The sequence below is a fragment of the Oryctolagus cuniculus genome, chromosome 1 (assembly GCF_051225735.1).
Source record: "Oryctolagus cuniculus isolate XC-2025 breed Fujian yellow rabbit chromosome 1, ASM5122573v1, whole genome shotgun sequence".
NCBI classification, from domain to species: domain Eukaryota; kingdom Metazoa; phylum Chordata; class Mammalia; order Lagomorpha; family Leporidae; genus Oryctolagus; species Oryctolagus cuniculus.
The window spans coordinates 45,432,731-45,455,364 of NC_142867.1; the positions used below are offsets into that span (position 1 = coordinate 45,432,731).

The following is a 22,634-nucleotide window of genomic DNA, read 5'->3' on the forward strand; positions in this document are numbered from 1 at the left end:
TTGTAAGAAGCCAGATGTCAGTATCAACAGACAATATGCACCATTTAGCACCAGCAGAAGAAGCGATGAAGAACTCAGAACGGATGGGAAGAAGTTCCTGAATCTGTACAGCAACTCCTTAGAAGCTGTTAGCTAGCACTGGGCTTTCTGTAAACTCTTTCAATACCAACAAGAAGCGTTCTTGCAAAGAAGTGCAACCCATAATTAGACACATTTCAAGGTGCCTTTTTCCACCTTAAAAACTGAAAAGAAATTAATGAGAACTCTTTACAAGATGATGAATGTCTGAGTGAAAAGAACCCATGGAGCACTAAAGTTTATTCAAGGAATCACATCCTCACTCTTTCACTGATTCATGCAGAAAGCACTTCCTTTATAACTGCTATACGACAGGCCCTAGGCTGGGTGTTGGTGACACAAAAATGAAGAGCATGGAAACAGGCATGGCTTTTAAATAGTTCCTAATCTAGAAAATAGGCTTAAAAAAAAAGTAAAGAAGACCCTATGTGTTAGGCTCTATGATAAGTTTAAACAGAGTGTTATCATAGTGCAAGGAAGGGAGCCACATAGTCAACCCTAAGATTTTAATGTGGTATAGATAAAACATTCAGAGAACAGACTTTAAATTCTCTTTGCACACAACAGCTAATCTATCCCTTACATCCAATCAATCAAGCAATCCTGTTGATTCCCCTCCTCTCACTTTTGGCCCTTGTCCACCACTACACCATGCTAAGATAACTGCAACAGGCTGGCAATCAGCGTCCCTGACTGCCTGCTACACTCTGTCCTCTGCTGCAGCCAGAATGATTTCTTAGAAATATAAATTCAATCTTATCACCTCTTTTAAAAACCTCCAACAATCTTCCACTGCCTTTAATGTAGAATCCAAATTTTAATAAAGGCCGAAGACCTCCTGATTCTGCCTTCCTCTGCTCTCACCACTCCCCTCCATCTCCTATGCTGGATCCCAAGCTCACAAACGTTCCTTTCCTCTTTTGTAACTCCACGTTTTCAGAGATGCTGCTCCCAGCTCTTGCAACCATTTCCTCTCACCCTTCCTCTCTAGTTTATGATTCTGTTTTATCATGTACCTTGAATCTCTCATAGTGCCTCACACTTCCCCATCAAATATTCAGTATCCTTCACAGTCACTGTAGCCCTGATCTTTCAAGATCCACTTCTTGTGGTATCTTACCTGCTAATTCCAAGAATTAGCCTTCTGCTTCCTCACTATTCAAATACTCTGAGCCAATTAATTATATCTAATTGAGCATTTATTATAGTCAAACACTAACACTTATTAAAATTCTATTCTGTACTGGCTTCTGCTTTAAACCTTTTGGCTCACTTTCTTTCTTCTAGCAATATTTTTAAAAAGACTATTGAGATGAATATTAGTGCAACTAACTGTATAAAGGAGAAATCCAAGAGATGAAATCCCAGGCATGTGTTCTAAAAATAATAGTAGATCCAGGATTTCTAATACATAGAATCTCTAGTCTTTCCACAAGTTCTCTGCTATTCTTCCCTAATTGTTTGAGGGTGTACAGCTCTTGTTATCCAGATAAACTTTACAAAGAAGCCAAAGTCAGGGCTGGTGCTGTGGCATAGTAGGCTAAGCCTCCACCAGCCGCACCTGCATCCCATTTGGGCACCAGTCATATACTGGCTGCTCCTCTTCTGATCTAGCTCTCTGCTTAGGGCCTAGGAAAGCAGTGGAAGATGGCCCAGGGCCTTGGGCCCCTGCACCCACATAGGGGACCCGGAAAAAACTCCTGGATCCTGGCTTCTGATTGGCCTAGCTCCAGCCATTGCAGCCATTTGAGGAGTAAAGCAATGGATGGAAGATCTCTCTCTCCCTCTTTCTCTCTATGTAACTCTCCTTTTCAATTAAATAAATATTTTTTAAAATTTTTAATTAAATAAATAAGAATCAGAAGGAGCATGACTGCAAGGATTTGGAGAAAGGCACCAAGCAAAGCCACACGATTCCTGCTGATGGTATCAGTGATGGTTTATCCCTTTCTCATCCATGCCATTGCCTGAGAACTCATGAGTCTATCAACTGCTTAAGCAGAGTTGCCTAATCTGGCTCCCTGCCTCTAGCACATCTCCAGCCAAGTTTGCCACCATATGGCTCTGAACATAACTTTCCTAACATAGCAATCCATATAAGTTCACTATCTCCTCCCTACCTCAGACTCTCCCCTAGTCACCATGCAGCCTATAACAATGATCTTTTTCTCAGGTATTATTGACAAGATTTTGAGTATGCACCTCCTATATCTAAATATGTGTCTATTTAATTAAATATATGCATCCCCTATTACAGCAAAGCATCATGCACATTACACTACTACAACAAAATTAAAACTAAAGGATGTGATATATACAAGCATAAGTGAATGTTATAACATTATTCCATACCTCAGTGCATCCAATTTTGCACATAAAGTGATACCTGTGCCCTATATGGGCACACACTTTTCTACAGGATAAAATAAAACCTAATACTTGCTTAGAATGCTTTTCAACACCAGATCACCAGCCATTTCTACATTTTCATTTCCTACTAAATTCCTTAGGTTCCAGCAACGCTAAACTTTTCACTGTGTGGCTTTGAATGGGTGGACCCCTCCACTGAGAATGGCCTTTCTGCCCACCTTCCTTGATGGACCACCTCATTCTTAAGGACACAGCTCAAATGTCAGTTCCTCTGCCCTGTCACTCACAGGACAGTCTGTGAAGACTCTCAGTGGCCGAATGTATTCCTCCCACCAGGGCACTCTTACAACACTATTTAAATTCTAGGATGAAACAAATCCTATTGAATTTTCATTATCTGATTAACAAGGCTCTCTTACTTTTCAGACTGTAGGCTCCTTGAGGATAGATCTATAGATTTATCACCTTTAGATTCCAGAAGCAAACACAGCACTTAACCACACAAATACTCATCAATGTTTGCTGAAAGAATGAGACAAGACACTGGTCTTAACTCTTTCCTTTATGCCCTTAGTTGGACTTCCATGCAAAATTGCAGACTCCATGCTACATAATTTCAGCAGGTGCCAATCATCTGGATTACTACATTAATGGTGCTCTCTGGAGTTGTACAACACACAAGTTCTACTTTTATAAACCTAACAATGGTACAACACAAAACATATTTATTTATTTATTTATATGTTGTTAGACAAATATGAGTAGATCCAGAGTATTTACACAGATGTATAGACCAAGAAGATCTGAAGACCTGAGTTCTAGCCCAAGTACTTTCAACAATAAAAATAGTTACTCTCTCTATAATGATGCATAGTTAGGTCATTATCATCTCAAATATTATTATAGTGCATAGTTTTGCCAATTTAGCCTTTATAAAATGCTTTTATGCTCAATATCTTATTTAACCTTCACAACCAATTGTTAAAGTAGGCCATTATTTAGATCTTACCTAGAAGTCCTATTTGGCCTGTGAGAAAACCAAGACAGAAGAACTGGGTGACTTTCTAAGGCCACCCAGCTAGCAAGTGGCAGAGCCAGTATCAGTAAAATCTCCCTATACATAGTTTATCACTCTCCTGGGACTTGTCAAGAAAAAAAAAAAAAAGAGGCAAGGAAAATGCTAGGAGGCAGGAATATTTGAGGCTATCTGGCCATGAAGGCAAACTCCAGGCTTCCTCTTTCTACTTCAGAGCTTTCTTCTACATTCACGTTGCTTAGTTTTTCACTTTCTCTTGCTGCTTGAAATATAGTCTGAGGATTTGCTTAACTAGCAAGCTTCCTCTTTTGAGAATACATTTATCTCTGATAATGTTAGATGGACAGTGATCGTTTATAAATGTGTATAAGCTTATGTTATCAATTGCTTTTCTTCTAGCATAAAACTCAGAACTTCAGCACAGGAGATACTATGAATTTTGTTTGTAAAACAGAAGAGATTGGTGTCTGGCACTACAGCATAGTGCGTTAAACTGCTGCCTGCGATAGCAGCATCCCATATGGGTGTAGGTTTGAGTCTGAGCTGTTCTACTTCCAGTTCAGCTCCCTACTAATGTGCCTGGGAAAGCAGCAGAAGATTGCCCAAGTATTTGGGCCTTGCACCACGTGGGAAACCCAGAGGAAGCTTCTGGCTCCTGGCTTCAGCCTGGCCAAGCTCCAGATGTTGCTACCACTTGGGGATTGAGCAAGCAGATGGAAGACTTTCTCTCTCTCTCTCTCTCTCTCTCTCTCTCCACTCTCTCTGTTTGTAACTCTGCCTTTCAAATAAATAAAGCTTTAAAGAAGAAGAAGAAATGCATAACTTTAGAACACAGGGTAATATATTTCTAAATGTAAAAAAGAACTAGAAAAAGAGTTTGAATCTTTTCACCACAATGAAATGTCTTCTATTTGCTAAACTCTTTACTTACTGTAGGATTAATGAGTATAAAGTAAACTGAAAGTTGATCATTGTAAAAACCAAGAGAGGGAATAAGAAAGGAAGGAGGAGGAAGAATAGGAGCATTGGCAGGAGGGAAGTTAGGGTGGGACGTATCACTATGTTCCTAAATCTGTAAATATGAAATACATGAAATATGTTTACCTTAAATAAAATAAAATAAATGTTAAATGCTTGAGAAAATATTTTTAACATGATTGGACATTACATAGTGAGTACATGTATAGAAACTGCAGGGCCACCATTGTGTACAGTAGATAAAGCTGCCACCTGCAGTGCCTACATACTATATAAGGCATCTGTTCAAAGTCCTGGCTAATCCATTTCTGATCCATCTCCCTGCTAATGTACCTGGGAAAGCAGAAGAAGATGGCCCAGGTGCTTGCTTGGGCCCCTGCCCCCATGTGGGAGACCTGGAAGAAGCTCCTGACTCCTGGCTTCAGCCTGGCCTAGCCCTGATGTTGCAGCCATTTAGGGAGTGAACCAGTAGATGGAAGCTCTCTCTCTGTGTTTCTCCCTCTCTCTGTGTAACTCTGTCTTTCAAATAAACAAATAAATCTCTTTTTTTTTCAGATTTTATTTATTTATTCGAGAGGCAGAGTTACAGACAGGGAGAGGCAGAGAGAAAGGTCTTCCATCTGCTGGTTCACTCCCCAAAGGGCCACAATGGCCAGAGCTAGGCCGATCCAGAAGACAGGAAGCTGGGTACTTTTTCTGGCTCTCCCATATGAGTACACTTGGGCCATCTTCTACTGCTTTTCAGGCCACAAGCAAAGAGCTTGATTGGAAGAGGAGCAGCCAGAACATGAACCAGCACCCATTTGGGATGCCACCAGCTCAGACAGAGGCTTAGCCTACTTCTCCACAGTGCCTGCCCCTAAACAAATAAATCTTTAAGAAGGTTAAAAAAAAAAAAAGAAACATTGCATGGTACTCCAGAAATACATACAAGTTTTTGATTGTACTTTTTTAAATGAGAGAACAAAGGGTATATTGGAGATTAAACAAATACAGATGAGATGATATAGTAGAAGCCACATGGAAATCTGGAGATAATGCAAACAAGAAAGCAGAAGGGAAATGGGTAGCTAAACCCTATCTAGCCTTTAAGTGAGTAAGTTTACCTGAAGCCATAGAACCATTCAGTGGGACACAAGAAAAAAAATTAAAAGTTAAAGCCTTAATATTAATGAGTGAGATTTTTTTTTTCATTTAGTAACAGGAAAAGCTGCCAAGACCAGAATCACCAAAATAAATGCTATGTCCTCCTGGACACACAGCTGGAAGGCATTTACCAACCTTATTGGCATTCAGGTATAACCAATGACCAAGTTCTGGCCAATGACAACTGGCCAGCCCTGGCCCACAGAAATCTCCTGTTGATAGTTTTCGATGCCCTTATCCATTCCAAGGAAATGTGGAAAATCATATTGCACATGGTAGGGCACAAGAGGTGGATACCTGAGTGGGTGACTCACAACTCAAGGGAGTCACCTGTTAGCTAGCAACATCCATTAAAGTCTATGTTAATAAAAACAAAAGCATCCATTGTTCCAAGCCCCAGATGATTTGTTTTGTTCTATAAGGCATTGATCAAAATGTCTCATCAAAATTAGGGGAGAACTACCTTCTTGCCATGTGATGAAAGAGAGGCATTCTGTACCGAAGAAAGCCAGGCCAGAATAAAGTCAACACGCAGCATTTCAATATTACATGGACTGGGTATTGGCAAAAATTCCACTGGCCTATAAACTCTGAACTTTTAAAAGTGGCCTTTTACCAACACTAACAAGATAAATCTGTTAAAAGAAGTGTCCAATACAGAAAGGCATGAATCAGTTTGGGTTCTCTTGCTTGTTTGCTCTCTTTTTATTTCCTTCCTTCCTTCCTCCCTCCCTCCCTCATTTCTTTCCTTTCTCCCTCCCTCCCTCCCTCCTTCTTTCTGGCATAATCTCACTTACACTTTAAAAGCTCACTTGAAAGATGTTTGGAAAGGACTATTGGAGGGAGGTACAACTTGAAGCAGGGTGGAAGCAGTGAAGATAATAAGAAATGGGTATTTGTGATTCATTTTGGCGGCAAAGCCAACAAGACTTCTGATATAGCAGACGTTGGGGGTGAGGAGAAGACTGAAATCAGGGATGACTTCTACACATCTTAGGACCTGAGCAGTTGGGGGAGTAGATGTAGCATTAGCTGGGACTGGGAGAAAAGTGCATGTACCTCTGCTCTCAGGACTCTGGAACCCACAGGAGTTTGTAGTCTAACAGTTCAGCTACATGATGAATTAACTGGGCTTCTGTGAGCTAACTTGGAAGCCTAATCGATGCTTATAACATTTTTATCACAAGCAAATAGCTAAAAAAGTCAAATAATAACTTACAGATGAGTTTATGAAACACAGTTTCAAAAAAGAACAGTGATATTTAACCTCTAGTCCTGACTATTGCCCCGGTTGGTTTAATAATAGGTTCCTTGGGGAGCACAGAATTTAACAATTAACTTCTTGGTTTGACCCACGTTCAACAACCAGGATTTGGATTTGAAATTTATTTTCTTTATGTTATAATTCTAAGAAGAAAACTGTAGAGGTGGAGAGTTAAGAAGAGCTTAAGTGGGGGTTGGATGGGGAGAGAGTAACAACAGATGCTTTTGCAAAATAATCTTCATTAAAGAGAAGCAGAGACAATTAAAAGGCCCAGGAAAAATCAGGTTTATCTGCATGAGCTAATTGGAGGAAGATGGGTTGTGAGTTATTCTAAACAGACCAAATGCTAGAGATTTCAACATAAAGAGGAGGTACAATTTCAGATACCTGGGTAACAGAAGATTTCTCCATGAGCCTTGCAGACTTAACAGAAAAAATAAAGAGGGATGCCTCAAGTATTCCCATTTCAAGCATCCTGAGTCCTTGGAGAAAAAAAAATAGGAAAAGGCCAGCACTGTGGCATAGTGGGTACAGCCCCTTCCTGTGACACCAGCATCCCATATGGGCACCCGTACAAGTCCCATCTGCTCCACTTCCAATCCAGCTCTCTGCTAATACACCTGAAAAGGCAACAGAAGTGGCCCAAGTCCTTGGGCCCCTGCACCCATGTGGGAGACCTGGAAGAAGTTCCTACCTCCTGGCTTCAGCCTGGTCCAGACCTACACACTGCAGCCAATTGGAGAGTGAACCAGCAGATGGGAGATCCTTCTCTCTCTGTAACTCTGCCTTTAAATGAATAAATAAATAAATGGGTTTTTTAAAGATTTATTTATTTATTTGAGTATAATTTGGGACATGCTCAGGCTGACTTGCCCCAAGTGGTGGAGTTGGAAGCATACCAGGGGATTCCAATTCAATCCCATCGAGGTGGCATGTACCAATGCCATCTCACTGTTCCAGGTGATCAGTTTCAGTTCACAGTTGGTCATGGTGAAGGGACTGGGAGTCAAAGGGAGCACATAGACAAGTCTAGTACCTGCTAATGCTAACTGATGGAGTAAATAAAGGGGAGAGTGATCCAACATGGGAAGTGAGATACTCAGCAGACTCATAGAATGGCAGATGTCCTAAATAGCACTCTGGCCTCAGAATCAGCCCTAAAGGCATTCGGAGCTGGCTGAAAAGCTCATGAGAGTATTTCAGGCATGGAAAGCCAAGACACTCTGGCAAAAGATCTCTGCGAGTGAGATCCCAGTGGAAAGAACAGGCCATCAAAGAAGGAGGTACCTTTCTCTGAAGGGAGGAGAGAACCTCCACTTTGACTATGACCTTGTCTAAACAAGATAAGAGTCGGAGAACTCAGAGGGCTTCCATAGCCTTGGAAACTCATGACTGGAGCATAGGGAGATTACTGATGCCATAGACAGGAGTGTCAATTGGTAAAGTCAACAACAGGAGTCACTGTGCACTTACTCCTCATGTAGGATCTCTGTCCTTAATGTGCTGTACATTGAGATTTAATGCTATAACGAGTACTCAAACAATATATTTCACTTTGTGTTTCTATGGGGGTGCAAACTGTTGAAATCCTTACTTAATGCATACTAAACTGATCCTCTGTGTAAAAAAAAAAAAAAAGAAAGAAATTATCAATCCCCAACTTGACTCTCACTGGGATTAAACATGACAATAGGTCTGCTCTGATTTCATCATCATTTAAAAAAATCATCTATTATTTTTCACTTTATGTTTCTGTGTGGGAGCAAACTGTTGAAATCCATACTTAATGTATACTAAGCTGATCTTCTGTATATTAAGATAATCGAAAATGAATCTTGATGTGAATGGAAGGGGAGAGGGAGTGGGAAAGGGGAGGGTTGTGGGTGGGAGGGACGGTATGGGGGGAAAGCCATTGTAATCCATAAGTCGTACTTTGGAAATTTATATGCATTAAATAAAAGTTTAAAAAAAAAAAAAAAAAAAAAAAAAAAAAAAAAAAAAAGAAAGTCAGAGTTACACAGATTGAGGAGAGGCAGAGAGGGAGAGAGGTCTTCCATTCCCTGGTTCACTCCCGAGCTGGTGGCAACGGCTGGAACTGCACCGATCTGAAGCCAGGAGCCAGGAGCTTCTTCTGGGTCTCCCATGTGGGTGCAGGGGCCCAAGGGCTTGAGCCATCTTCTACTGCTTTCCCAGGCATAGCAGAGAGCTAGATCAGAAGTGGAGCAGCTGAAACTTGAACCAGTGCCCATATGGGATCCCAGTGCTTCAGGTCAGGGCTTTAACCTGCTGCACCACAGCACTGGTCCCAATAAATAAATGTTTTTAAAAATGAGCAGAGGAGAAAATGATTATGGTTTGCCAACAATGAAAAATCAGAAGAGGCTTTTGATCTCGGTGTTGCCAAAAGCAGAACTTCAGGAGGTTGAAGGCAGGATTTGAGCATAAACTGGCCAGGCAGATCACAATGTTCATGTATCTGGCAAAATCCAAAACATTTAAATGCAAAAATAAAGATGCAGAGTTACCTGATTAATCATTGGATAATTAAAAGTGTAATTAAACACACGAGCCAATTTTCCCACACAATCTCCTAAACAAGAATTTCTGAGGTCTTATTTCTATGGAAGTGCATTCATGCTTGCCTCTGACTCCATTAAATATCTCCCCGCTGGGCTATTCTGAGGGCTGCTTTCTGTTTGAACTCTGCCCTCTCTACCACTTTCCTGGCACCTAACTGCTCAAAGGATCAGGCACCTCATCATCACCTCCAGTCACGTGAAAGAAGTTATAAATCACCCTGATAACCAGTTGCTCTGCTTTCAGCTTCACAGTCTTGTTACATGAAATGATTAAATTCATACAAAGACAGGTAATTTTTTTCCAAAATACTTCCTTGAATACAGTTCCACATATATTTTGCTGAGGCAGGAATGAGTTCATCTGTCTAAATTATTACGCTCAGAGCCCACTGCCAACAATACACCCCTGGCAGAACTGATAAAACCTGGTCCTTCAATCTAAGAAACACTCTTCCCTTTCTACCTGACAATTCTCCTAAAAAGCAGGGATGCGGGAAGCACACATTCTCAGAGTTTTGGCCTCAATGATCACACGCTTCTTCAATTTCAAGAAAGATCCTCACTTCAATTATAGTAATAGTAGTGTTGATACTCAAACTGTTGTGATCTACCAAATATTTAGAGGATAAAACACAATTTGCTAATTTTTTGACATTCACTGCCTTACTATCATCTTACCTAGGAAATCCAATTGACCATACTGGTTTTGGCAGAACAAAACATAATTTATAACTGCCTGGCAGTAAGGCCAAAGTAGATTATTGACGACTCAAATAATTTGTACTTTTTCTGATGACTCTCAATGCTTGTTCTACTAAAAATGTCTTTCAGCTGTGAGCTGGCACTATCCTGATCAATTTATTTCATAAATTTATTTCATAAATTGGGTATATCAGTAAGCTTCGATGGGTTATGTACATGTAAATGATAACTCCCACTCACAAACTCTGCAAATTTCAGTGGTGTGAAAATGATTTCTCACTTGTGCTACCTTGTCCATCACCTGTCAGTTGTCACCCTGCTCGGTATCATCTTCATTCTAAGGCTCTAGCTAAAAGAGAAGCCCTGATCTGGAACACTTCCAGTTTTTATGTCAGAGAGAAAAGAAAATAAGGCAAAATCCTACAAAAACTCTTAAGTTTCTACACTGAAATTTATATCATGTCCACCCATATTTCATTGGCCAAACCTGAGGTAGCAAATATTTGGACTATTAGTAATGAAATTGAAGAGAGATGCATAAATCAGGGCATAAAGCCCCCCCGGGGCGGGGAGGAAGAGTTGGTTTTCATCTTCATTTCTCTGAGTCTTAGTGAATGCACTGGTAAAATGGTATTAGCAGTAGCCAGCACTGCCACATTTCTCACAGCTTTACTGTGAGGCTCAAAAAAATGTAACATATATAAAAGAAGTTTGAAAAATTCAGAACACTCTGCAAGTAAAAGATATTGTCATTTATCGTTCATTGTAACAGTTTACATAACTGGCAGATTATATGATGCATAGGACATTACAATGTTCTTTAGTCGTCTAAATAACTTCTTACTATAGGAAGAAAAGTTCATGACACCATATACATACAGACTTCAAAACCAAGAAGTAAAAGCAGGAGTAGGACACACCTCTTGTTATACTCTCTCCAGAACTTACTTCTAGTTGAAACTAATGCAAAGAAACTACCTTAAGATCAACTGACTGAAAATGTCATCACAAAGAGAAAGTCTCAGCGCAACAGACGCATCAAACAATAAATGCCAACTAAAGCGCTTTTCACAATGGGAAGTGCACCTGCTGGAGTTGGACAAGGCAAAATGAAATGGCCTTCTGTGAACTGTATCACAGCTGTCAAAAGGCCTTCTGTCTTTTATTGATTGGCTAGAAGTTCTGATCTCTTTCCTACTACAGTCTCCATGACAATCTGCAGAGCAGGAGTCCTTAATACACCACACTTCTGCTACTGGCCTACCAAGTTAAGAAAATTGAATGTCTTTTGTGCTTTTTCCACTGAGAGACTGAATAGGCATTACAAGATAGCCTGGACAACATGTGTAATACTTTGCTTTAATTTGCAAGCCAGTCTTGTTTATCATGGTTTTTACAATATGGGTCATTTTTACTTCATTTACAGTGGGTGAAAAATAACTTGCCTGAAGTAGTTCGTAACTGTCTCATTCTGTTTAGGCTATGGTGAGACAATGAGCCCAGCCTCTGAGAGTCCCAGGTACCATTTCTGAGTTTTTCTACCAGATCACTCCAGAAGGCAATTCTCAAGAGAAAGTTGGGTAAACGTCCAACTTTTAACCAAAGAAGAATGAGGTAGACAGTTTTTGTCTGTCCCCAAACCACACCCACCTTCTTCCTGTTGCCACAACAGATAAAGGTCCAGGTAAAGGCCAAGTTCATTTTACCTCAAAGAAGGTAAACTCCTACTCCAACTACAGGATATTGACACAGTTAACCCAAACTAGTGATGATCATGTCATTCCCTGTACCCAAAAATTTGTTTAGGGGTATGCGGAGCTGGGATGTAACCCTGGTCTGAACACTATGACATAAGTCCTCTGCACATTGTAATGCTATAATATAGGGGCTGGAGACCCTCTAGGAAGAGCTACCTTTGGAAATAAAAAGAACCACACTGTGAAGATTTATAACCCCTGCCTCTTCTCCTTTCCCTTTTATGGGGATGCTGGTAAGAGGACACCATGACTTCAGCTACGGCAGCTACCATGAAATCACAGAAGCATTAGTGCCAAGACTAAAGATTTACATGATTAAGATGGCAGAATGGAATGAGAGAAAGGCATCTGCTCTAAAAGCTGGTATTCTCTCTACTTGGTTTTGAGCGCTTCTAGTTCAGATGTCCAATATTTGATTCATGATTTACCCCTGAGTTCTACTCTTATGTGCTAGGAGGACTCCAACATTTAGCCATTTCTCCTTAGTTTATATCCTTCTTTCTATGAACAAGTCATCGGGAACTTGTGGAAAATCCCCAGGATAACAGAGAAAAGAACAAAGCCCTAGTGCAAACCAACAGAATCAAGTTAGCATCACGATTCATACTGGGTAAATGCCAGGCTCACACACCAAGACAAGCAGGACTACGTCCAAGAAAACAGTGATTTGGATCTAAAATAACTCAACATGGCCCATAAAATCAGACTTTATTTAAAAAGGCCAGGTTTACTATCACATATAGTTCTTCGAAGAGCTGATTTTGTGTAATTAAAAGGAGTATCAATGAAGAGACACAGTCAGAGTTCCTAAGACCATTAGCATCAGAAATTTTCTCCCATATTCTTCCACATATTCATAGCTAAAGGAAGGTCGAGGAATGGTGGTATCCTGATTACAATGGACAAGTAAAAGCTCTATAGTGGTGGGTACAGGATTCCAATTATTTTGATGTTCTTTCTATCATTTTTATAATTTTTCAGAGTCCATCCCCACATATAGTAAACTATTTCCTGGCTCATAAAAATTTTCAATGGAAAATGTTCTCATTTTTTAAAATTAATCTAATTGGTTCATATAAATTAGCATAAGGTAAAATCTAATATGAAATACTGAAATTAATAATCCCCTACCTGAAAACTAAGATATGACAACTAAGATAGTATTAAAGGGTAAGTGAAAAAGTTCATAATCAACTTGATTATGGGCAACTTGGTTCTCTCAAGTAACATGCTGCTCTAATCAAGTTCAAATCTATAAAGCAAACAAAAGAAAAAAAAAGTTTCAAAGGAAAGGGGGGAAGGGAAACCCATTCCTTAGAATATATTAATAATGAGAAGGATGGCAGTAATGAATAAAATCCTCCAGAAGAAATGTAAACAGAGGCTACCTACGAGGAACCGACCACTAGTTCTGCCTGGATTTGCAACAAAATGAATGCAACTGGAGAGCATTATGCTTAGTGAAATAAGCCAGACCCAAAAAGACAAATATCATGTTTCTGATTTGTGGTAGTTAAAATATAGAATACAAAAAAAACTAAAATAAAAATTAAAAAAAAATTTTAGTCAAAGCCAAACAACTAATCAAGGTTCCACAATATAAAGCAGCAAAATTCAAAGGAATTTACCACTGCTGACATCAATTTTTATCTTGGAATAATATCTGACCCACTTAAGAACCAAATCACTTGCAGGAGAGTGACCAAGATTTTGCAGCATTCATTCAATTCAAGACAGTTACCTTTTGATTAACAAATCACCATGGCTCAATATTTTTATCAGTGAAGACAATAGGAATGATTGGACTGACAGGAACAGGACAATACAGAAACAGCCCAGCTATCATTTTGTCAATTAGAACTTCTCTAAAGTAATGGGAGTGAACATATTAAAAATGAGTGAAATCAGATATTATAGCATTATACATGCAGAACCAGAATCAAAGCTAACCTTACTCCTCTGGTATATTGAAATAATAAGTATATGCAATGCTCACCAACAGTGAATTGGAATGCTGAACTTGCAAAGAGGTGTTTGTGTAAGATAGAGGAGTTGTTCTGTTCTGCAGAGTGGAAATGTGGGTCACTGTTGCCTGAGGCCATCAATTCACTGTCATGGTATCAACCCATGAGCCAAAGCTATGAGTCTGTCATTGTGACTCTTAGTAGAGATGGATAACTGGCAATGCTTGAATCATTCATTAAGAAACTCAAAAAATAAAATTAAAAAATCCATAATTCTCCATTTGGTAGGTAAAGGAGATTGTATTTTGATGTAAGCAAATGTCCAAATGTCATTTGAAGAGAGAATTTATCATGTAACATTTAATTGAACTTGGAGACAACAACCTCTTCAAATAAAAATAAAAAATGATGTGTTTATGGTTGCTCTGGTGATTTTTATGTACACTGACAGCAAAACATGAGATCTGATATGTCCCTGCTGCTTCTGTTGTTGTCCTGTGTTTCATAATTGCCTTCAAAGGTCTCGCCTTCCCATGCTAAGCAGTCTGAGTAAACCAAGAGAACAGAGTGCCCTACTTAGCTGGTACTATTTCATACAGAATGCCACCACAACAAAGCCAAGTGAAACCTTTAACCACATGTACCAGGAACACATTTCTCAGCCAATTTCTCACAAATTATTTAATTAAATATCTTACCTTCACAGTAGGCAGGGTCTCCCTGGATAGAGATGTAACCATTCTTGCACTCACAAGTAGCTTTTGTATTCCAGTTTTTGCACTCTGAATTTTCACCACATTTAGGTCCTTCAGCACAAAAGTTATGACCTAGAAGAAACAAATAAAATCTTATATCAGGAAAAGATAGAATAAAATACCTCCAAATAATAAAGTATAATATATAATATATAATAATAATGCTTTATTGTATGTCACTATGCATGAAAGCATACCTTAGCAATATACAAGAATGAGCTGGGTAGAAGGTGGGAGAGTAGAAACAGGAAATTTTGGACTGTCCCATGCTGAGATACATTTTTCCCTAATACTCCAATTTACCAAGCTCATTCCTACCTAAAAACTCTAAAAATTCTATCTAAAACTCTGATCATGATGCTTCTTTTTAATACCTTCTTACATGACTTGTTTGTAAAATAATTATTTATTATAAAATTTATAACACATAGAAAGTAGTGTATCAAATGAATGTGATTATATATAAAATAAAATAAATACATACAGGATATTATCAGTATCCCTTGTCTACATCTCTTCAATAAATTCCCCTCCTAACCACCACAGATAACTATCCTGAATTTTGTGTTAATTACTTTATTCCATTTTTTTTTTCGGACAGGCAGAGTGGATAGTGAGGGAGAGAGAGAGAGAGAGAAAGGTCTTCCTTTGCCGTTGGTTCACCCTCCAATGGCCGCCGCGGCCAGCGCACTGCGGCCGGCACACCGCGCCGATCCAATGGCAGGAGCCAGCTACTTATCCTGGTCTCCCATGGGGTGCAGGGCCTAAGTACCTGGGCCATCCTCCACTGCACTCCCTGGCCACAGCAGAGAGCTGGCCTGGAAGAGGGGCAACCGGGACAGAATCCGACGCCCCAACCGGGACTAGAACCCGGTGTGCCGGCGCCGCAAGGTGGAGGATTAGCCTAGTGAGCCATGGCGCCGGCCTTTATTCCATATTTTCATAGTTTTATCATATATATAGTTTTATATTGTTATTCCTAAACAATATATTTTATTTTACCACTTTTTTGAATTCACATGAATGAAATCATAATTTATGTATCTTCTATGGTGTACTTTTTCAATGCATATATGCTAACGCCAACAGCATTTTTCAATGCTGTGTCTTGCTCCATAGTACAAATATTCCATTACACAACAAATGTATATTTAACTTATTTGCAGGTTTTAAATTACAAACAATGCGGTTATATAATATCAATGGAGCACTTTTTAAACCACATTTGATATTTTATTCAACATTCTTTCTTTTTAGAAAAAAAAAATATTTTTTGAAATGCAGAGAGAGACACACAAGAGAGAAAGAGAGTTAATTCCCCAAATGCTCACATCAAAACCTGGAGGCCAGAACTCCATCTGTGTCACCGATGTGGGTGGCTAGGCCAAGCTGGATCAGAAGCAGAGGAGCCAGGACGCAAACTGGGCACTCTGATACAGAGTGCCGACATCCCAAGAAGTGACTTAAGCCGCTGTGCCAAATGCCTGCCCTCACTATTCCTTCTTGAATCCCCACCATTCCTTCCATGAAAATTAGTTTTCTTCCAAAAGTATCCCTTTAATGTTTCTTTGATGATGGTCTTTTGCAAAGACTGTGTTCTATTTTGTCTAAAAAGATCTATAGAACATCCTCATACTTGAAAAATAGTTTTATTAGGTATAAAGCTATTTTAGCTCAACATTTTGAAGATATTAGTCCATCGTTTGCTAGTTTCTATTACTTCTGCTTAGTACTTAGTTGTTAATCTAACTGTTACTCCTTTATGGCAACTCCTTTCTTGAGTGGCTATTTTTAAGATCTTTTTTGTTGGTTGGTTGGTTGGTGTTGCTTTGATTTGGTTTTCCATTATTCAATTTTATTTAAAGGTAACTAAGTGTGATTATTTTAAGATTCCTTGGGATTCCTGAATCTGGGGATTGATGAAAATTCTCAGGTATTAGAAAATTCTCAGGTATGCCTCCTCAATGATTCTCTACCACTTTCCCTGTCCTCTCATTTTGGAATTCTAATTAAATAAATGTTGTTTCTTTGTGAGCTCTCCTCCATGTTAGACTTGCTTTTATATCTTCTATTTCTTTTTTTTTTCTTTATTCTGAATTCTCTGTAACTTTCACATTTGTCTGTCAGTTTACTCATTCTCTCTTGAGCTGTTTATATCCCATTTCAGTTCTCCATATCAGTTTTAATTTCACTTACCTTATTTTTATTTTCTAGAATTCTATTTCTTTTTCAATTTGCTTAAATACACTTGATACTATCCTATTGTTTCATTTTTTAACTTTCTCCTCGGGGCGGAGCCAAGATGGCGGAATAGTGACTGCGCGCACCGATAGTCTGGGAAAATTTAGTTTAATAAAAGGGGAGTTACGGTAGCCTCAGAAAAAAGAACCAGGAAAATATTGCAGAGGAAGCTCTTCTGGATCGAGTGGCTGTGAATCGGCGGACCTACTGGGAGAACAAGGTCGCCCACTGCGCGGAAGCCGAGCCGCGGGACCGAGCCGCAGAAGCCGCAGGGTCTGCGCGCCAGTGCTCAAAGGGGAGTGCATGCCACACAGACAACAGCGGGGAGACTTGGGACGTCCAGGGCTCCAAATCCACACATCGGAGCTGGAAGGGGAGGTGAGCTCAATATCCCGAGACATTGGTGGGGAAACGGGGGTCAGAATCTAGAGGGGGGCCGGGAAGTGCAGCAAACTCACTACCAGAAAGAAGGAAAAAAAAAAAAGCTTCAGGGGTTTCTCTTCCCCCTAACCTTGCAAAGGTTGCAGGGCTGCAAGGCTTGAAGAATTCCCAAGAGACAAAGAGCAGGCCCCCTCTCTGGATTTACATATCAACGGGGGAGAGCTAAGGAACTGAGTCACTACAATTCAGTAGCCTAGGCAACCCAGTGGGAGTCCAGAGGAGCCTAACCAGACTCTGGGGGTAGAAGCCAGAAACTAGAAGCTAAATACCATCAATTCTGCACAGCCCTGCCGTGCAGTGTTACTTACCCCCTGAATAAATAAAATAAATAAATAAATAAAAAGAGAGATTGACCACGCATAACCTGAGGGTGTCACCTTTGCACACCCTTAACCAGGAAGAACCAAGCACAGCTCTCAGCCTGCACCCATCTCAGGCCTCCAAGGCTACTCCAACAGCAGGCAGTCCACTTAACATGGACATAGTATAAAATAAAATAAAAAAAAAACTCACAGTGACGCAAGAAGAATTAACTATGCCAAGTAACAAACACAGAAATCGAGCGAACAAGATTAACGATGACACTATGATGCCTCCAAATAAACAAAACACCCCAAACCAAGATTATGAAGATGATGAGATAGAAGAAATGCAAGATACGGATTTCAAAAAATTTATGATAAGAACATTTAGAAGTTTTCAAAAGCAAATCCTTGAACTACAGAAATCCTTATTGGACAAGATTGAAAATCTCTCTCGTGAAAATGAAATTTTAAGGAAGAATCAAAATGAAACTCAGAAACTAGTAGAACAGGAAAGTGTGATAGTGAAGAAAAATCAAAATGAAATGAAGAGCTCAATAGATCAAATGACAAACACATTAGAAAGCCTTAAAAACAGAATGGGTGAAGCAGAAGAGAGAATATCGGACTTAGAAGATAGAGCACAGGAAAACATACAGTCAAACCAAAGAAAAGAAGAGGAAATTAGAAATCTAAAAAATATTGTTGGGAATCTACAGGATACTATTAAAAAAACCAACATTCGAGTTCTAGGAGTTCCTGAAGGCATGGAGAGAGAGAAAGGATTAGAAGGACTTTTTAGTGAGATACTAGCAGAGAACTTTCCAGGTTTGGAGAAGGACAGAGACATCCTAGTACAGGAAGCTCATAGAACCCCCAATAAACATGACCAAAAGAGATCCTCACCACGACACGTGGTAATTAAACTTACCACAGTGAAACATAAAGAAAAGATCCTAAAATGTGCAAGAGAGAAACGTCAGATTACTCTCAGAGGATCTCCAATCAGACTCACAGCAGACTTCTCATCAGAAACACTACAGGCTAGGAGGGAATGGCGAGACATAGCACAGGTGCTAAGAGAGAAAAATTGCCAGCCCAGAATATTATATCCTGCCAAGCTCTCATTTGTGAATGAAGGTGAAATAAAGACCTTTCATAGCAAACAGAAATTGAAAGACTTTGTGGCCACTCGTCCGGCCCTGCAAAAGATACTTAAAGATGTGCTACACTCAGAAACACAGAAACACGGCCATCAATATGAAAGAAGGGAAAGGAAGAACACCTACCAGTAAAAGAGCATGGGAAGCTCAAAGCATATACTAGAAAATATTTCCGGGAAAATGGCAGGGCAAAGTCACTACGTATCAATAGTCACATTGAACATTAATGGTCTGAATTCTTCAGTTAAAAGACACCGTTTGGCTGACTGGCTCACAGAACACAACCCAACTATTTGTTGCCTACAAGAAACACATCTCTCTAACAAAGAGGCATGCAGACTGAAAGTGAAGGGTTGGAAAAAGATATTCCATGCCAACAGAAACCAAAAAAAAGCAGGTGTAGCCATATTAATATCAGACAAAATAAACTTTAATACAAAAACTGTTAAGAGAGACAAAGAGGGACACTATATAATGATTAAGGGTTCAATTCAACAGGAAGATATAACTATTATAAATGTATATGCACCTAACTACAGGGCACCGGTTTATCTAAAAGATTTGTTAAGGGACTTAAAGGGAGATTTAGATTCCAATACAATAGTACTGGGGGACTTCAATACTCCACTCTCAGAAATAGACAGATCATCCGGACAGAAGATCAACAAGGAAACAGCAGATTTAATTGACACTATTGCCCAAATGGATCTAACAGATATCTACAGAACTTTCAACCCTACATCTACAGACTTCACATTCTTCTCAGCAGTGCATGGAACCTTCTCTAGGACTGATCACATACTAGGCCATAAAGCAAGTCTCAGCAAATTTAAAAGAATTAGAATCATACCATGCAGCTTCTCAGACCACAGCGGAATGAAGCTGGAAATTAGCAACTCAGGAAACCCCAGAAAGTATGCAAACACATGGAGACTGAACAACATGCTCCTGAATGAACACTGGGTCATTCAAGAAATCAAAAGAGAAATCAAAAACTTTCTGGAAGTAAATGAAGACAACAACACAACATATCAAAACTTATGGGATACAGCAAAAGCAGTATTGAGAGGCAAATTTATAGCAATAGGTGCCTATATCAAGAAATTGGAAAGGTACCAAATAAATGACCTTTCAGCGCATCTCAAGGACCTAGAAAAACTGCAGCAAACCAAACCCAAATCTAGTAGGAGAAGAGAAATAATTAAAACCAGAGAAGAAATTAACAGGATTGAATCCAAAAAAACACTACAAAAAATCAGCCAAGCGAGAAGCTGGTTTTTTGAAAAAATAAACAAAATTGACACCCCATTGGCCCAACTAACTAAAAGAAGAAGAGAAAAGACCCAAATCAATAAAATCAGAGATGAAAAAGGAAACGTAACAACAGACACCACAGAAATAAAAAGAATCATCAGAAATTACTACAAGGACTTGTATGCCAGCAAACAGGAAAACCTATCAGAAATGGATAGATTCCTGGACACATGCAATCTACCAAAATTGAACCATGAAGACATAGAAAACCTAAATAGACCCATAACTGAAACAGAAATTGAAACAGTAATTAAGGCCCTCCCAACAAAGAAAAGCCCAGGACCAGATGGATTCACTGCTGAATTCTACCAGACATTTAAAGAAGAACTAATCCCATTTCTTCTCAAACTATTCAGAACAATAGAAAAAGAGGGAATCCTCCCAAATTCTTTCTATGAAGCCAGCATCACCTTAATCCCTAAGCCAGAGAAAGATGCAGCACTGAAAGAAAATTACAGACCAATATCCCTGATGAACATAGACGCAAAAATCCTCAATAAAATTCTGGCCAATAGAGTACAACAACACATCAGGAAAATCATCCACCCAGACCAAGTGGGACTCATCCCTGGTATGCAGGGATGGTTCAACATTCGCAAATCAATCAATGTGATTCACCACATTAACAGACTGCAAAAGAAAAACCATATGATTATCTCAATAGACGCAGAGAAAGCATTTGATAAAATTCAACACCCCTTCATGATGAAAACTCTAAGCAAATTGGGTATAGAAGGAACATTCCTCAATATAATCAAAGCAATTTATAAAAAACCCAAAGCCAGCATCCTATTGAATGGGGAAAAGTTGGAAGCATTTCCACTGAAATCTGGCACCAGGCAGGGATGCCCACTCTCACCACTGCTATTTAACATAGTTCTGGAAGTTTTAGCCAGAGCCATCAAACAAGAAAAAGAAATCAAAGGAATACAAATCGAGAAGGAAGAAGTCAAACTATCCCTCTTTGCAGACGATATGATTCTGTACTTAGAGGATCCAAAGAACTCTACTAAGAGACTATTGGAACTCATAGAGGAGTTTGGCAAAGTAGCAGGGTATAAAATCAATGCACAAAAATCAACAGCCTTTGTATACACAGACAATGCCATGGCTGAGGAAGAACTTCTAAGATCAATCCCATTCACAATAGCTACAAAAACAATCAAATACCTTGGAATAAACTTAACCAAGGACGTTAAAGATCTCTACGATGAAAATTACAAAACCTTAAAGAAAGAAATAGAAGAGGATACCAAGAAATGGAAAAATCTTCCATGCTCATGGATTGGAAGAATCAATATCATCAAAATGTCCATTCTCCCAAAAGCAATTTATAGATTCAATGCAATACCAATCAAGATACCGAAGACCTTCTTCTCAGATCTGGAAAAATTGGTGCTGAAATTTATATGGAGGCACAAGAGACCTCGAATAGCTAAAGCAATCTTGTACAACAAAAACAAAGCCGGAGGCATCACAATACCAGATTTCAGGACATACTACAGGGCGGTTGTAATCAAAACAGCATGGTACTGGTACAGAAACAGAAGGATAGACCAATGGAACAGAATTGAAATACCAGAAATCAACCCAAACATCTACAGCCAACTTATATTTGATCAAGGATCTAAAACCAATTCCTGGAGCAAGGACAGTCTATTCAATAAATGGTGCTGGGAAAATTGGATTTCCACGTGCAAAAGCATGAAGCAAGACCCCTACCTTACACCTTACACAAAAATCCACTCAACATGGATTAAAGACCTAAATCTACGACCTGACACCATCAAGTTACTAGAGAACATTGGAGAAACCCTTCAAGATATTGGCACAGGCAAAGAGTTTCTGGAAAAGACCCGGGAGGCACAGGCAGTCAAAGCCAAAATCAACTATTGGGATTGCATCAAATTGAGAAGTTTCTGTACTGCAAAAGAAACAGTCAGGAGAGTGAAGAGACAACCGACAGAATGGGAAAAAATATTTGCAAACTATGCAACAGATAAAGGGTTAATAACCAGAATCTACAAAGAGATCAAGAAACTCCACAAAAACAAAACCAACAACCCACTTAAGAGATGGGCCAAGGACCTCAATAGACATTTTTCAAAAGAGGAAATCCAAATGGCCAACAGGCACATGAAAAAATGTTCAAGGTCATTAGCAATCAGAGAAATGCAAATCAAAACCACAATGAGGTTCCACCTCACCCCGGTTAGAATGGCTCACATTCAGAAATCTACCAACAACAGATGCTGGCGAGGATGTGGGGAAAAAGGGACACTAACCCACTGTTGGTGGGAATGCAAACTGGTCAAGCCACTATGGAAATCAGTCTGGAGATTCCTCAGAAACCTGAAGATAACCCTACCATTCGACCCAGCCATCCCACTCCTTGGAATTTACCCAAAGGAATTTAAATTGGCAAACAAAAAAGCGGTCTGCAGCCTAATGTTTATTGCAGCACAATTCACAATAGCTAAGAGCTGGAACCAACCTAAATGCCCATCAACGGTAGACTGGATAAAGAAATTATGGGATATGTAC

General features: G+C 39.4%; 1 protein-coding gene across 2 annotated transcripts in view; it reads right to left on the bottom strand.

Annotated features, from left to right (window-relative positions):
- Positions 1-22,634, bottom strand: part of NELL1 (neural EGFL like 1) — a 1,050,155-nt gene that overhangs the window by 736,064 nt on the left and 291,457 nt on the right. For both annotated transcript variants that reach the window (XM_002708986.6, XM_002708985.6), the window contains exon 12: positions 14,573-14,701. In XM_002708986.6, coding sequence (XP_002709032.4) covers positions 14,573-14,701 — 129 coding nt within the window. The remainder of the gene's footprint in view (positions 1-14,572; positions 14,702-22,634) is intronic.